We start from the raw sequence: 15702 nt of genomic DNA, 5'->3' as shown, positions 1-15702 counted from the left end.
GCAACAAAAAAAAACACATGTTCTCTTCCGTAAAAATCTAATTCGATTTCATTTACAGTATTTTAAGTATATGAACTTTCTACGTACCTCATGAAGTCATGTACACGTCGAAATATTTGTGTCCTCTCGTTTGATGGCAACATTTTATAAAATTAATCGGTGAAAGAATCGTTTTTTATTAAATGATTGATCTTTCACAGGAATCTTAGTTTTTTTAAACAAAAATAAAACGGCCACCTAAATAATATTCCATGTCTTGGAAGAACTCGTGGATGTGTATCGTATCGGTATTGGTTTAGGTCCTCGTTACAAGATATTCCAGACAGTATCGTTGCAACAAATCTCTGGTTTTTGGATTACTAGATTTTCGAATATTAATTATGGGAACTCTTATATATATATGCATTGAACATTCGTATGATTGGTCTCTAAACATACGCTGAACCTAGAACCAAGTTATAACTATGAAAGATTATAAGCTATTTTGGGAAATTCCAGTCCATGGCACCATATCCATATCATCATCACTCACATGCATTATTTTTCGAGAAATTAATTATAGACTACGTTTGTGGGAATGGAGCAGTATATTTATATGATATCCATGGTAGAGTAAATACTACCCTTATTCGTGATTTTTTACATTAGCCTAGCTGTAAAAATACACAGTATAATATCATTTCCTTTAGAGAGTAGTGATTGGATATGAATAATGTGCTTCCTATTATTTAAAGATCAAATTGTGATGTAACCTTATATATACTTTGTACTCTTTTTATGTACTTACTCCTCTTAACTCTTTCAAGCTATATAGTTTATAATATTGTACGCCGTGCTACGGTGACTTGAATAGATTAATTAGCGCACTAATGAATTAACTCTTTCGTTTGAGAGCCAAAAACACAAAACTAATGTCTCAATGATCACCTTTGAGCGTTTTCCATAATAACCATACGTAATGCAGATACATCTCAAATCAACATGAATTGCTTTCAGTTATCAACTAATTAAAACCCACGAGAAAAGGTCTGTTTCTTATGAATAAGGAACTTTAGATTGAATTGGTTTGGTTAAACTCAACAGCATTACCATTGGTAACATACGATTGAATTTAGTATTAGTAGTGTTAATTTGGAGCTATAACTATTAGTATTACTTGGAGAGAATAAATTAGGTAATAGGTACGATGTACCTAAAACAGAAGAGATCTCTTACCGTATCTCCATTAATTACAAAGCTTTTGGTCCATATGTCTCCCTTCCTCCTTCACTCGATGAATTATATTGATCGGCTAAATATAATTAGTTTTCATACACACACTACTGCTAATTAAACAATTAGTTTCAGACAGAATCTTATCCTCTTTTTCTTTCTTCTTTAATCAAATGCTTATAAAAAAAAATAAAAATAAAAAGAGTGACTAAGGAAAAGAGTAGTAGGGAAGGTCGCAAGAAACTTCCCTTTGCCTATATAGTAAGTAGGATTGGAGCATGTGCCTCGTGCTTTGCAGTACACGGCTGGATTAGTTGTTAACCGGGGTGCCGTACACCTCCACACAGATCCCATTTGTTTGTTTATTCTCTCTGCGGTTGAAAATGGTTTAAAAGCTTATCTTTATTATGAATCTTTAACAATTTCAAGACTAACTAAAGTCATACATTCATATTTATTATTTGCCCGCATATAAATCAATAGCTAAATGTATAAGATTAGATAAACACAGTCTATATATAACCGAGTTATACAAAATAGGATAAAAGTCTTTTTTTTTTTTTTATAACTTAAAATGAAATTTAATCGTTACGGTTATTCCAACAGTGGTTGTTTTAAATGCCATATGAAATTGACCACAAATTAAAAAAAAAAGTGACTTTGTGAACCGTTGGTTGGTTTACATAATCCATTTGGAGAAAAATAAAATAAAGGCAAATTGCATTGATTGGAATAACATCTTAAATTCGAAAACAATTCTTCGATCTCAAATAAAGAAAGGATAGTTGACTAGGATTAATTACACTCAAGACGACCCCTCCCCCTTAAATTAAGTTTTCTCATACTGTATATACAAAAACATCAAAAATAGTAGTATATGACATTATTATGTGAATTTATTCAAAACACTAATAATTATTTAATTATTTAATTTTCTGAAAAAAATAACCAAATGAAAATTACACTAAATTTTCTGAAAAAAATAACCAAATGAAAATTTGTTATTTAACATATACCATGTAACTATTGAAAACATAAATATTTTTTTAGCATCCAACACAAGTTTAATAAAGAAAGAAAGTAATTGGAATGTAAAATTAGTGAAGTAACTAATAGTAATGAAACGAAAAATAAAACAAAATAAAAGGAGAGAGAGAGAGAGAGAGAGGGAAGGGGTGGGTGACCGGCAGGTGGGGGAGTGGCCGTTAAAGGGAGGCAGAGATTTACAGCCTGTCCTTCTTTTTTCTCTTTCTATCTCTTTTTTTTTAAAAAAAATATTAAAAATAATAAAATATTATTTTTAAAAAGTGGTAACGATCAGCCTTCCGATCTATCTTTGTCGTTTTGCGCCACGTAAGCAACTGTCTCTTTTATGGCCTATCTTTTTTTTTTTTTTTTTCTTCGGAGATCGGCAAAAATATCCTAAAAAACTAATAATAAACTCATTTTATTATATACGATTTTTTGAGAAAAAAGAAAAAGAAGAAGTACTAATAATGGCATACAGGCTGGCTTCCTCAGTCAAAAAAGTCACACACCTCTCTCTCTCTCTCTTTCTCTCTCTCGAATCGAACCAAAACAAACACAATTCATACCTAACCGTTGTTGTTGTTTACTACTACTACTACTTCATCCTTATCCTCCTTTCCTTTTTCTCTCTTGTTTTTTTTCGTCTTCGTTTTAGTTGTTTTATAGTATTATTACACATTCTTTTCTTACCGTAGACTTCAATTATTTGTCTTTTTTTTTTAGCTCCACGAGTTTTATAACTAATATATGTTCAATTAGTGTTTTTTTTTTTCATGAATAGGGTTGAGTTGTTTACAACTTGTATTCGAAAACAAAACTTTGAAGGCTATTTTCATTTCTTTATATTGGTGATTATATAGCATATGAATCTTATTTAGATATTTGCATAAAGTGTCATTTAGATATTTTTGAATATTTTTAGATATTTGTTTTTTTTTTTCAGTTTGTTAGGTTTTTTCCTTTTCTGCCAAATTACACTTTTAATTTGTGTTTTTGGAAAAAGAAAAAATAAGTTACAACATATACTCGAAAAGTTTGCTTGACTGTATGTATTATAGTACCATCCCACACGCTCAACAGGTTTTTTTGTTTTTGTAAAATATCTTTGGTTTGGTGTAATGAAACTATTCACACCCATCTTTATACCTATAACTATAAATACTTAGAAACAATGTCCTCTTGTGTTACTCACCACATTCATATTTCAACTTCAAATGATATAATTTTTTTTATTTATAAAAGTATTTGTGTGTTAAAAAACCATTGTATAAAACTATCACATTCACTCGTTGCATGTAAGCTACTACAAAACCTAGAGAGACCTTGCTGTCTACGACTATAACGTCTACATTATTATTTTCACCGACACAATTTACATCTTATGCAAAATTTTGGAAATTTGGACCATCGTTGTAACCCACACAAATCAACACACAGAGACAATGACATGTAACAAACATTGTGTATGCAAAATATATTGGAAACAAATATCAAATATAGACTTTGCTCTGTCCATAAAACTAATACCTTTCGGCTATTTTTTATTGACTTCTAATGTAGTCTCCTTTTTTTTTGCTCTGCACTTACTGTTTTTTTTTTTTTTTTTCTTTTTTCTTAAAAAACAAAAAAAACAATATGTATGTGTTTGCAACATATTATTTTTAACATGTACACAAATTTTGAATCCGAATTTGGAATTTGATATACAAGCATTATTTAGGATACAAATGCCATTCTTGAATTCATTTATTTTTCTATAGAATTTTAACCGAATCAAAGTTGTCACAAAACGTAATGAAGTTGTAAACTTTCATAAAAGGTAAGAAACTGTATTAAAAAAAAAGGGAATGATTATAGAAAAAAAGGAGAAAAAAACGTAGAAGTTAACAAGACTTTTTGTGAGTGTCACTGATTTTGCTTTTAAAGAAGGAAAACGAAATGATTGGGTTAAAAACGCTCCACCTGTTTACCATACAGTGGAACGAACGCTCCCTCTGCTGTACCACCAGCGTACCCTCTCTCTATAAAAACAAACAAATCTCTGAAATTAAAAATGAGAACATTTTTTTTGGTAGAATAAATTAAAAATGAGAACATTAATTAGTATATAATAATATTGTTTTTTTAACACATAAATAATGATACTGGAAAGAAAAAAAAAAAAAAAAAGCAAATCTCAAACTCAAAGTACATATATAAGTGACACGTGTCAGTATACAGCTGTATCCCAAGTCCCCAACCGTTTTTCCTGGAAGATTCTCTGCTCTGCACGCTCGATGTTTAACCTCACATAAACGCTTATCCCGCAAACGCTCTTTCTAATCGCAGTCGTGTTTTCTTTTCTTTTTCCAAAATAAAAATATCTGTGTTGTTTATAAAATGATACGTACAAAACGCTATATTTCACTTTGTACACCGCTAAGACCAATTTCTTATAAAAATTGTCATCTATTTCTATATATAATTTTTCTTTTTTTGGAATATTTGATTTATGAAAACAAGTAACTATGGGATATATCATATATATAAAGATAACTGCCTAAAAATAATTTACTTATTCAACGTTTTAATAATTAATCTAACAATATTTTTTTGACTGAATTAGTCAAAATCGTTTAATGAGTAACGACCATAGTTATCCGTTTAATTCACTGATCAAATGTCTTTATTAATAGACAAAACGGTTTTTTTTTTTTTTTGCTTTCCTAACAAATAGAATTCGTTTAGATATTTTATGCAGTTAAAAAATAATAATTACATAGTGCAGAGTTTTTTTTTGTAACTAATAACTTAAAATATTATGGTTTCTGTTAAAATCGATAAGAAAGATTTACCGGTTGAACCGGTGACCCTTTTTGCCCACTCCCTTGTCGTATAAATACTCTCTCTTCTTGCTCTTCTCCTCTAAAAACCTTTTCTTCTCAACACATCAAAAAGAAAAAAAAAAAAAGAAAAAACTTCTAACGACCAAAGAAAAAAAAAACAGAGGACGCGTGAGAAAGAAAAAAAATATATACACACAGAAGAAGAATCCGATAAAAAGATCCGGCGATGTCAAACCCGACGACCCGAAAGAATATGGAGAGGATTAAAGGTCCGTGGAGTCCAGAAGAAGACGATCTGTTGCAGAGGCTGGTTCAAAAACATGGTCCACGAAACTGGTCTTTGATTAGCAAATCTATCCCTGGACGTTCCGGCAAATCTTGTCGTCTCCGGTGGTGTAACCAGCTTTCTCCGGAGGTCGAGCACCGTGCTTTCTCTCAGGAAGAGGACGAGACGATTATTCGAGCTCACGCTCGGTTCGGCAACAAGTGGGCTACCATCTCTCGTCTCCTCAACGGACGAACCGACAACGCAATCAAGAATCATTGGAACTCGACGCTGAAGCGAAAATGCAGCGTTGAAGGGCAAAGTTGTGATTTTGGTGGGAATGGAGGGTATGATGGTAATCTAGGAGAGGAGCAACCGTTGAAACGTACGGCGAGCGGTGGTGGTGTGTCCACTGGGTTGTATATGAGTCCCGGGAGTCCATCCGGATCTGACGTCAGCGAGCAATCTAGTGGCCAAGGCCAACAACACGTGTTTAAACCGACGGTTAGATCTGATGTGACGGCGTCATCGTCTGCTGAAGATCCTCCGACTTATCTTAGTTTGTCTCTCCCTTGGACCGAGACGGCTCGGGTCAACGAGGCACCGCAACCAAACCAGGATACGGTTATGGACGGTGGTTACACGGCGGAGCTGTTTCCGGTTAGGAAGGAAGAGGAAGTAGAAGTAGAAGACGAGGCGAAAGGGATATCTGGTGGATTCGGTGGCGAATTCTTGACGGTGGTTCAGGAGATGATTAGGACGGAGGTGAGGAGTTACATGGCGGATTTACAGCGAGGGAACGTCGGCGCTTCCGGCGGAGGAAGTGGTGGTGGTTCGTGTATGCCGCAAAGTGTAAACAGCCGTCGTGTCGGGTTTAGGGAGTTTATAGTGAACCAAATCGGGATTGGGAAGATGGAGTAGTGAGGGATAAGAACAAATTTTCCCTCTGTTTCTCGGGAAAATTAAAAGTTTCAGGCTTTTCAATGTATAGAGAGCCAACCAGTAGTAGAGACGAGCGAGTCAAACAAATCTTTTGTAATCACAATCATATGGTCTTTCGTGATTCAACTAAAGCACAGCACCAAAGATCATTAACAACTAAACAATATGCAGTGTTCTTAAACCCAAAAAAAGTCAAAATACTTGTCAAACTTATTTCTTTTCTATGGGTTTGTTACGAGGAAACAAACACAAACCAAAAGTAGTAAATATAATCACGTGACATAAAATCACCTGAAGAAACCTGTCGAAACGAAACATATATATATATACGACTGATGATGTTTATTCATAAGCGATTATACAGTACAGTTTCTTGCTTCAGCATAATTAGACAAAGAACAACAAGTTACCACTAATGTGAAGGCTCTGCAGAGCTTAAACTGTTGCTGCTACTACTGATGAGATCTCGTGAGCTTAGTTTCTTGATTAGATGAGATATGTCTTGTTTCCACGACCATGATGGATCGTTCAGACCTCGTACTGAGTTTAGGCACACCAAAAGAGTCCCACCTTCATGTAGAAGTACCTACGATCAAAATCCCGGAAAACATGTGGATTAGGGGGTTTGTTTTCGGGTAAATGATGGAAAACAAAGCTTTTAGAGGGTATTAGCTTGTGTACCGTCAACCACAATGGAACAAACCCTAAAACTGAGGGAAGAGCGGCTAAAAATATTGATGTCAATGCAAGAGCTACGTTTTGCTTCACCTGCAAAATGATAAACACTTAAATAAATCTGAAATAATTACATCTGAAAGAAGTTAAGAACAAGGACTTTTTTCTCTCATCTACCAATGATGTTGTCTGGCGGGATTTAGCAACACAAAACGGAACACCGGTGATGTTGTCCCGAAGAAGTAAGATGTCGGCAACAGCAATCGCAGTGGCACTTGCACGTTGAGCAAGAACAATTCCCACGGTTGCAGCTGCCAGAGCTGGAGCATCATTAATCCCTTCTCCTACCATAATTAAACCTCCACCTAACAAAAATCACCAAACTGTAAATTCTCAGCTTATTGATACATGTTTTCGATTGGTGACTATCGCGAGAGTGATGGTTACCTGCTTCCCGAGCGATATTCTTAACGTGATTTAGCTTATCCTCTGGCTTTAGGTTGCAGTAGACTTCGGTAATACCCACTGCATTTGCAACTCTCCAAGCACTTGAATCATGGTCCCCAGTTAACATCATTACTCGGAGTCTGGCCCAGCTTTTAAGTTCTGCTATAACTCCTGACACCCCTGGACGAGGCTGATCTTCGAGGTGAATCAATGTTACCTGGAAAAATTTAGTTGCAAGGCTCATAAATTTCAGTGATACAGAGTTTCTATGGACAAATTTGAAATTGCTGACTGATGAAGGAAAAAGTTTTTGGGACCAACAAAAATTTTAGTTGTAGCATACCTTTTGATCAACAGAAAGAGCGGCATGAACAAAGTCTTTTCCATACAAAGAGGCATTTACCGCATCCTTGATCTGTTTAGACTCATCTTCAGATTTAAAAAGCGAGGTAATGAACTCTATAGAACCAAGTGATGCTGTTCGTAATCTACTCTCTTCAGCTAGTGACTATTAGAAGTCAAAAATGCAGTGAGAGACAAAACATCAGATACTTGAAAGAAAAAAAGCCAGAAATGTATACATATCACACAGACTATAAAAATTAGTAAATAACTGTGTCGCACCTTAACACCGTTTACAGTAGCAGTAAGGCCTCTACCAGGAAAATATTCGAAGCTCTCAACTAAAACAGAAGGAAGGTCCTGACCCACACTGTGGTTTACCACAGCTCTGCAGCAAGATCAAACGTGTCAGAAACATCAGAAATAGCTACAGACTCATACCAGACCAAGCATAATTTAAACGAATAAACCAGTATAATAACCGAGATAGAGAGCTTCATATCGTTAAAAGTTGCTTTATGCCCCTTCCTTTCATCTGTTTGTGGTGATGGAATAGAAACAAGAAAAAAATTCTAGATGTAGGACTTATTTGTTTTTACATCAACATATTACCCGAAATGAATTTACCATCCAACAAGATAAATGATTTACCATGAGAAATAGACATGTACCAGTTATAACTATTATCCATCCTACCCTTGACAATTTGCAATGTGAATGATAGGAGGCACATAGGTAAAACTTCCATAATTCTAGAGTTTGGGATAATTAAGTTGTATACTAGCACTTGGTGCTTAACAAGAAATACCTTCCAATAGGATGCGTGGTGCCTTTTTCCATGGCAGCCGCCACTGCAAGAGCTTCTTTTTCACAAGTTGGAACACAGCAAGTTGTTACACTTGAATTATTTCTTCCTTGGTGTCCATATATGGGTTCAATTGCTTTGCAAGTAAGGCCGCCGGTTGTTAAGGTCCCGGTTTTGTCAAAAGCAACAGTGTGACAAGAAGCGAGAGCATCTAAAACCTGTGCACCTTTAAGCAATATTCCCTGTAAAAGTTGCACACAGTAGAGGGTTACACACTTACAAGTAGAGATGCATTATTGGCATTATTGACAAGTCAAAAATGAAAATAAACTTTTTTACTTGGATTTGGACAGAAGGAACTTAGTACTATTGATATCAAACAGAGTTAAAGGAAATATAGTAGAGACAATGTTATTGCCTATGCACTATTCAATCCTCACCATCGTATGATCACATATAAATCTTTAGCTTAGCTTAAAACAAGAGAGCATATACAAACCAATGCTCAAAAGTGCAATTCTGCACAACCCAAGAAAGCTAACATACATATGGTAATTTCAGTAACTAAGCAGTGATCACATAGAGTACTTGAACAGTACCTTTCTTGCACAGGAACTAATAGCCGTAGCATAAGCCAATGGAGCTACGGCCAGAGCACATGGAGATGCGGCTACCATAAGTCCCAGTGCTCTGTAAACAGATCCTCTGCACACTGTATCATTAACCAGCAATGAAAGTAAGCCAATTAAATTTTCATCCCAAGAAAGGAAGGCAAAAATCACTCTTTTCAATTGCCAAATCATGATAATCTAATTAAATAACAAGAATAGTTTGTTACATCAACGAAGATTCACAGTCTGTGATTCACCAAATGATTGGTTATGTTAAAAAGGGAGAACTTGATCCTGATATCTACCTGCAGTGCTGAGAAAAGGCCACTTGAACAAAAATGGACCTAGGAAGGCAATAGCAAGTGACAAAACAACCACCACTTTGCTATAATTCTCGCCAAACTCATCCAGCCATCTCTGAAGTTTGGGTTTATTAGAATGTGCTTCCTCGGTCAGCTGTACGATCTTGTTAAGCGTCGAATCATTCCATGCTTTTGTAGCCTGATTCAGAAATCCGATGGAATAAGATAAGCTTGAGGATTCCAAATAAGAGGCAAGCCAAAGCAACGACAATATGATTAAAAATACCTTCACAATCATTCTGCCATCCAAATTTCTGGCACCACCAGGCACTCTATCTCCAGCTTTTGCCTCCAACGGCTTCACTTCCCCAGTCAAGTGCTCAATTGTTATGGTAGCACTGCCTTGGTAGACTTCACAATCTACAGGCACAATCTAAACAAAAAAAAAATTATGTTACTTAACAGCTGCGGTTGTAACACCACTAAACCTATAGTAATGATAAAAATGGTCACATATTTAAAAATTCAAGTAATGAAAAAGTTTCACAGACCTCACCAGTTCCAACCAAAATATAAGATCCAACTTCTACACTGTGCACAGGAACGCTTTTGTAGGACAAATCAGAAATATTTGGAACATTGCCATTTATCACTTCAATCAGCAGTGCAGAATCCGGATTACTCTCCTTCAACTCTTTAACATCCACCATTGACCGACTTGTGAAGAACTCCTCGGCTGAAGAAGAGCAACAAGACAAAGGCTTAAATCTCTGGCGTCATAATAACATTGAAAATTACAAATCCTAATCCAAAAAAAATTCAAGTTCTGACCAATGTGAGCAAGATTAAACATGGCTAGAAGCAATCCTCCTTCCAAAGCATTCCCCATAAACACAGATGCAAAAGCCGCAAGTGCCATCAAGACATGGATGTTCACTTTTCCTCCTGCTATATCCATAAGTGCGTCCAGAGATGCTGAAACCTAACAAACAATGGAACCAAATTGCTTAAATCGTCTGGCTAAGCTAAAAATCTAACAACGAGCTTCATAGAGAGAGAGAGAGAGAGAGGCTATAGAATAGAACTCTTACTCCAACAAGAGGGAAACCAACAATCATGAATGCGTTCTGAAGAGACTTAATGTAAGGTTTAGGAACAAGGTAAGGGCACGCGGCGGCAGCAAGGAACATTGCGGCGGAAGAGCAACAGAGATGAAGATGCTCCCTGAGGAAATTGGCCAATCGAACCCACCCGATTGCTTTAGCGAATCCGAACAACACCTTCTGAGGTTTGCTCTCCGCTTTCAATTCCACAGAACAGCATCCGTGTTGGTGATGGTGATGGTGGTGATGGTGATGATCTTGCTCGTCATCATGATGATGATCGTGATGGTGGTCTTCGACAGCACGTAGACGAATCGACCGAGGTGGAAGACTAAGGGAGGCAGAGATACGAAGAGGGAGAGGTTCTCGACGGAGAAGAGTCTTAGGTGGAAGAATTGAGAACGAGTTGACTCGAGCGAGTCGGAGAGTAGCTATACCGCAACGATAAGGGAATCTAGTAAGGGAGGAAGAACGAGTAAGAGCAGCAGGTTCCATAGTCGACGAAATTTTTAGCTTAAGCGTCTTTTTTCATGCCACCATTAGTTCTGATCTCGCGAGCTCCAAATTAGAGTCGTCTTGGTGAAAAAGATGAAAGAAGCATAAACAGTGACAGCGAACCAATATACATTATTCCGATAACATTAGCCACATATAATCTCATCTCATAGGCTTTTATTTTTTATATTTAATTTAAAGCATTAAAAAGGTTATTTTTATTGGATACCAGGATAAAAGTACATAAACATACACCAGATTGTTAAACTTGAAAGTTGAAAGGCCTATAAAATGTTCATATTCAGCTACAAATCTCCGAGCAATGATGAATTTATCATTGTGAACTTACAATTATGAATTTATCAGAAAAAATGAAAAGGGATTCTACAATTACAACAACAACAACTCCATGGCGATTATACCAACAAATTCTATGGAGCTGTCAGTCCTCTTTGCCTTTGCCTTTCCCATCTGAAACCTTATCAGTATCATATGCGGATGATAGCAAGAAAGTACTCTGATTCTTCTGAATGAACCTATAAAACATAATTTGGGAATAATTTTGAATAAAACCGTCGTTGGAAACCAGAGAGAAATTGAAATGGTGGTGAAGAGAGATTAAATGGATTACTTGAGGAAGTCTGATAATGTTTGCTGCATGCGACTCCATGTTTCTTCTTCCATGTTTACATATGAAAGAAGATCCGGCAACTTCACTGTGGATTTTTTTTTTAAATAGCAATAGTAAAGATTCAGAAGAACATCAAATTATACTGTGCGAATTAGAACTTACTGAGATATTACCAAAAAGACGAAGCAAATGCTCAGCGCCGTAAACAGTTGAAGGTGAAATATCATCCACAATTACTTCTTGGTACTGTCGCCGCTCTTTTTTATACAAGAGCAACACTGGTAATGCCTTGTCGAAATAACTCCTTATGCCTTTCAAAATTTCAGCCACTGAATCAGTTATCCTGCACAAAAACAAGAACACACAAATTTGATTCATTGGCATTCTGAAGGTATATTAGCATATATCAAACTGTGCTAACTATTTGAGGACTCACATTCCATCCTTCTTGGTTTTGAATTCAAGATACTTTGACAATATCTCATCGACATTAGGTGAGCGCGGAAGTTTCACAACCTATATAATTATCACAACTATGTTACCAATATACACATTTATGCCTCTTCATTCTCAAGTATAGCTAATTCAATAACAATCATAATATTGCCAAAAGTATTTGCACAAAGTAGAGTTAATTGATAATACCTTGTCCTTCTGCGCAATATTCTCCCAGTCGTCAGTGAGCTGCTTTTTAAGTGTTGCGGGAATTTGGATCTTCATTAGCTTCTCTGACGATACATTTTCCTTCTATAGAACAAAATCATACAATAACAACCTTATCGATTTTAGAAGACCTGAAAAAATTACCATGTTTGTATATGTGTATGTATGCGAAACAAATCTAACAAGTATGCACAAGCATTTGGTAATTTTATCAATGAGGAGCTGGAACACAAATACTAGAGATAAGTACAAAAGTCAAGCATATCTCTAAGTTTTTACGAGCCTGACCTCATTGCCTGACTCGTTCTTTCGCTTCTTTCCTCTTGCAGCTGCAACATAAAACATAATTATCTATATACCAATATAAGTTGCATACAATCTAACTTTTTCCCCAAAAATTTACAGATATCAAACCATTTCCTTGGAAATTGTTGGCAGAACCTTGAAATACAAAGGGAGGGGAAAATTAATATCTTGCTTACCATTGGTCTTTGTATCATCTTTTTCAGCCTTTGTGTCTGCAAAATCAGAAAAACATGTTTGACAGAGAAGTTAGTTTCTTGCATAATCTACCGTATGTTTAGGTAGAAAGTGAATAGTTTAGACTTACCCGCAGAGCTTCTAGTTTTTGTCTGAGCTGAACGCCCAGACTTGGTACCCTTTTCTACTCCTTGCTTTTTGTCTAGAGCTTTCTGCTTTACAAGATTCTCCTCAGTATGTTTCAACAATCTATCCGCACTAACCCATTCATCCCAACTGTTGGCAAGACATTCATGTCATGGGTCCCAATCTACTGATTTTGATACATAAGCCAGAATAGACATGATAGCATAGAGATACTCACTTTTTGTTCCAACCCTGCAGACACAGATCGCTATATCACTTATTACTGCAAACCAAAACTCTGAGCAAACTGATAACAGCTAGAACTGAATCATGCAGTAAAGCAAATGAAACTATAATAGCTCAGAAGAAGGAGGCCTCACAAGATAATGAACGAAGTACTTCCACTCCTTTTTGCGGAGCTCGACTTTTTGAACCTGTAAAAGAATGTGAACAATAATATCTCAGGTCTGGCCATACTGAAACACTATGCAATAATATAGAGAAAAAAACTTTGAAGATGTAGCATAACAACAAGGACACACATTTGCATATAAATGAAATTCAATCCAGTGTTACATGATTGAAATCTTAATTACGCAAATTAGCTTGCCCTATCTCCCAAAATGTCCAGGTGATTTCCTGTATTCAATGTTCTAACGAAAGTAAATTATCATTGTGCATTTATTGCGACTAAGCATTTCAGTAAATTTCAATTCCAATCTTCTTCCATGAAACCATTACGCCAAACACGGACGAAACATTTAAATTCAAGCGCAATTGGTTCAAGTTTGGGATCTACTTAACTTCATAAACAAATCTACCACGAAAAAAACCTAATCCAACCAAATCTAGCAGAGAATCCCAATTCCAATTCCGATAGATCAGAGCATTAAATTCCAATACAACGTGAAATTCAAGAATTGCACAATCCACGCGAACAAGATAAATCTCCAGAATTCAAATAATGCAAACACCCGAAGTTGCTCAGAGAAAGATTAGAGACAGAGAGAGAGAGAGTGAGTTTTTATCGTTTTTGCCTTAGCTCCGTAGACGCGAGGACCATGGTAGGCGAGAACACGCTCGCCTTCCGTGAAGAGTCTGCCGTCGTTGGACGGTGAGGCGCCACCGCTCGCCGTATCTCCGTCACTCGCCGTCACTTCCTTCGACGAGCTTCCCATTGCAACAGTGAGCGAGAGGCAAAAGATCTTCACATCAAAAGGTGCCTCTCTAACCGAGTTTAAATATGAATCTAATCTACGACTCAAAACTGCCGAATTGTAAAGGTGCCTGTAGGCTCCTCTTAGGCTCTAACCGTGTTTTTTTTTATTTTATACCAAAAAAGAAAATAAACTACCGAATTCGCAAGGAAAACAGGTAATATTGTAATTTGAATAAAGTAAAGACTAATGTTGTAATAAATATGTTTTTCAATTGAACCCTTAAACTTTTACAATAGTTCTATTACTTCTCTTTAACTTTTTCCTTAATAAACTCATCACCCATTTAAAGCATTGTCCTTTTTAATTTATGCTTTATCGGTGGCTGTCTGGCTGAGCAGTTGAACTCGTTCTTTGACTACTAGAGAACTAGAGTATACACTTTGTACATTTTCAAATAGTAGTAAAATAACTTTATTCATTACAATGTATATATATTCAAACAACTTTAACGTAATTAACAAAAACTACGTAAATCCTAAATTTTTTTTAAAACATGGTTTTCCCATTCTTTCCTATGTATCAGTGTATTATTCGACTAATAAAACCGAAACCAAAAAATGAAATAATTTGTTCGACCGAAAGGTTTATTAACCGTCCCGGTTTGAACTAAAGATTGAAAGTTGAAACATTTAGTGACCCGGTCCGCTTGGGCTTGGACCGGAATGCTTGTCAAAACGAAACGTATCCCTCCGGTCCACGAACTTATGACCCTCGCCAGGACTCGGACCTGAGTCTTTGATTGAACCAAGTGATAGGGCATCGAAGAAACCAGCCACGAGCTTCTTCTCCTCGATCTTTGTTAAACCAAGTGGACGACTCTCGACAAGAACCGAACCGATCAACATGAAAACCAGAATTGAACTCAGAACGGCTTTGTTCATCATCATCATATTTGAAAACAACTTAACTCTCCCTGTCTAATTGTCTATGTAAAAGAATGTTTTTTTTTTAACTCTTGAGAAGACAATGAAACTTGTTGTGAGTGTTTTGTGTGGAATTGGTATTTGATTATATAGTAGTTGTTTGAGGAGATGCAAAGTTTGAATTTTTTTTCTTGACTAAGTTTGAATTTAAAAGAATGTGATCATTGAAAACTTGCGTATGCTGCTGCTTCCTAGGAAGATACCAACTTATCTCTTCAGCGTTCAGTTTATTGAACAGATAATAGTGTAAAGCCATCAATGAGGAAAGGATAAGAAACTGGATTTTACAAGTAAAAGAGTTTTAGTTTTATCGTAAACTTAACAGTGTAGACTAACTATATAAAGTTTGATTGTTTGGAGCAGACGGCAGCTAAAACTTAAAAGTTTATTTGTAGTTGTAGACCAAAACTAAAGTTTGAATTCCAAACTCGGCAAAGTCACACATATTGGTAGGCGGTTTAGTTAGTTTTTGGTTTCAGTAGATCTCAGTAGTTTAAATGATGTTTTTTTATTTATAATATTTTTGATAGATACACCAACCTAATAAGTAATGATTAATGCTTCAAAAGTTCAAAACACTTTAGCGTTATATTTTTCTTGCACGAC

At 35.9% G+C, this 15702-nt stretch overlaps 4 protein-coding genes across 4 annotated transcripts; 1 reads left to right on the top strand and 3 right to left on the bottom strand.

The window, feature by feature from the left end:
* The first annotated feature begins 5125 nt into the window (after positions 1-5125).
* On the top strand, positions 5126-6404 carry LOC17880350 (transcription factor MYB73). The gene has a single exon (XM_006286033.2). It carries the CDS (start codon positions 5293-5295, stop codon positions 6250-6252), a length of 960 nt encoding a protein of 319 aa, XP_006286095.1. The 5' UTR covers positions 5126-5292; the 3' UTR covers positions 6253-6404.
* A 171-nt stretch (positions 6405-6575) lies between these two features.
* Positions 6576-11170, bottom strand: LOC17877747 (probable cadmium/zinc-transporting ATPase HMA1, chloroplastic). The gene is made up of 13 exons (XM_023777940.1): positions 10547-11170; positions 10287-10437; positions 10007-10191; positions 9742-9888; positions 9459-9654; positions 9142-9254; positions 8546-8784; positions 8020-8125; positions 7739-7903; positions 7396-7612; positions 7126-7313; positions 6955-7041; positions 6576-6859 (listed from the first exon to the last, which is right to left on the bottom strand). The coding sequence occupies exons 1-13, from the start codon at positions 11051-11053 to the stop codon at positions 6686-6688; spliced, it is 2475 nt and encodes an 824-aa protein (XP_023633708.1). The 5' UTR covers positions 11054-11170; the 3' UTR covers positions 6576-6685.
* Positions 11171-11315: 145 nt separating this feature from the next.
* On the bottom strand, positions 11316-14262 carry LOC17878790 (protein MRG1). Its single transcript, XM_006283921.2, has 11 exons — positions 13991-14262; positions 13334-13387; positions 13192-13205; positions 12958-13103; positions 12830-12865; positions 12636-12676; positions 12330-12431; positions 12121-12200; positions 11858-12027; positions 11685-11769; positions 11316-11589 (listed from the first exon to the last, which is right to left on the bottom strand). The coding sequence occupies exons 1-11, from the start codon at positions 14129-14131 to the stop codon at positions 11496-11498; spliced, it is 963 nt and encodes a 320-aa protein (XP_006283983.2). The 5' UTR covers positions 14132-14262; the 3' UTR covers positions 11316-11495.
* A 540-nt stretch (positions 14263-14802) lies between these two features.
* Positions 14803-15060, bottom strand: LOC17877537. The gene has a single exon (XM_006285902.2). The coding sequence runs from the start codon at positions 15058-15060 to the stop codon at positions 14803-14805; it is 258 nt and encodes an 85-aa protein (XP_006285964.2).
* Between the last annotated feature and the right edge of the window lie 642 nt (positions 15061-15702).

Source organism: Capsella rubella, unplaced genomic scaffold, assembly GCF_000375325.1.
Source record: "Capsella rubella cultivar Monte Gargano unplaced genomic scaffold, Caprub1_0 scaffold_7, whole genome shotgun sequence".
NCBI classification, from domain to species: Eukaryota; Viridiplantae; Streptophyta; class Magnoliopsida; order Brassicales; family Brassicaceae; genus Capsella; species Capsella rubella.
Note: the sequence above shows the minus strand (reverse complement) of the source record. Positions and strands in the feature narration are given on the sequence as shown.

Bases quoted from the DNA above. Each gene is read 5' to 3' on its own strand.
- LOC17880350 (XM_006286033.2), top strand. From the start codon at position 5,293: ATGTCAAACCCGACGACCCGAAAGAATATGGAGAGGATTAAAGGTCCG.
- LOC17877747 (XM_023777940.1), bottom strand. From the start codon at position 11,053: ATGGAACCTGCTGCTCTTACTCGTTCTTCCTCCCTTACTAGATTCCCT. The intron at 9,255-9,458 runs GTAGATATCAGG...TTAATGATACAG, and splicing joins GCCTTTTCTCAGCACTGCAG to TGTGCAGAGGATCTGTTTAC. The intron at 8,126-8,545 runs GTATTTCTTGTT...ATCTTGCTGCAG, and splicing joins ACCACGCATCCTATTGGAAG to AGCTGTGGTAAACCACAGTG.
- LOC17878790 (XM_006283921.2), bottom strand. From the start codon at position 14,131: ATGGGAAGCTCGTCGAAGGAAGTGACGGCGAGTGACGGAGATACGGCG. The intron at 12,432-12,635 runs GTCAGGCTCGTA...TTTGTTCTATAG, and splicing joins AGAACGAGTCAGGCAATGAG to AAGGAAAATGTATCGTCAGA. The intron at 12,201-12,329 runs GTATTATCAATT...ATAATTATATAG, and splicing joins ATATTGCGCAGAAGGACAAG to GTTGTGAAACTTCCGCGCTC.
- LOC17877537 (XM_006285902.2), bottom strand. From the start codon at position 15,060: ATGATGATGAACAAAGCCGTTCTGAGTTCAATTCTGGTTTTCATGTTG.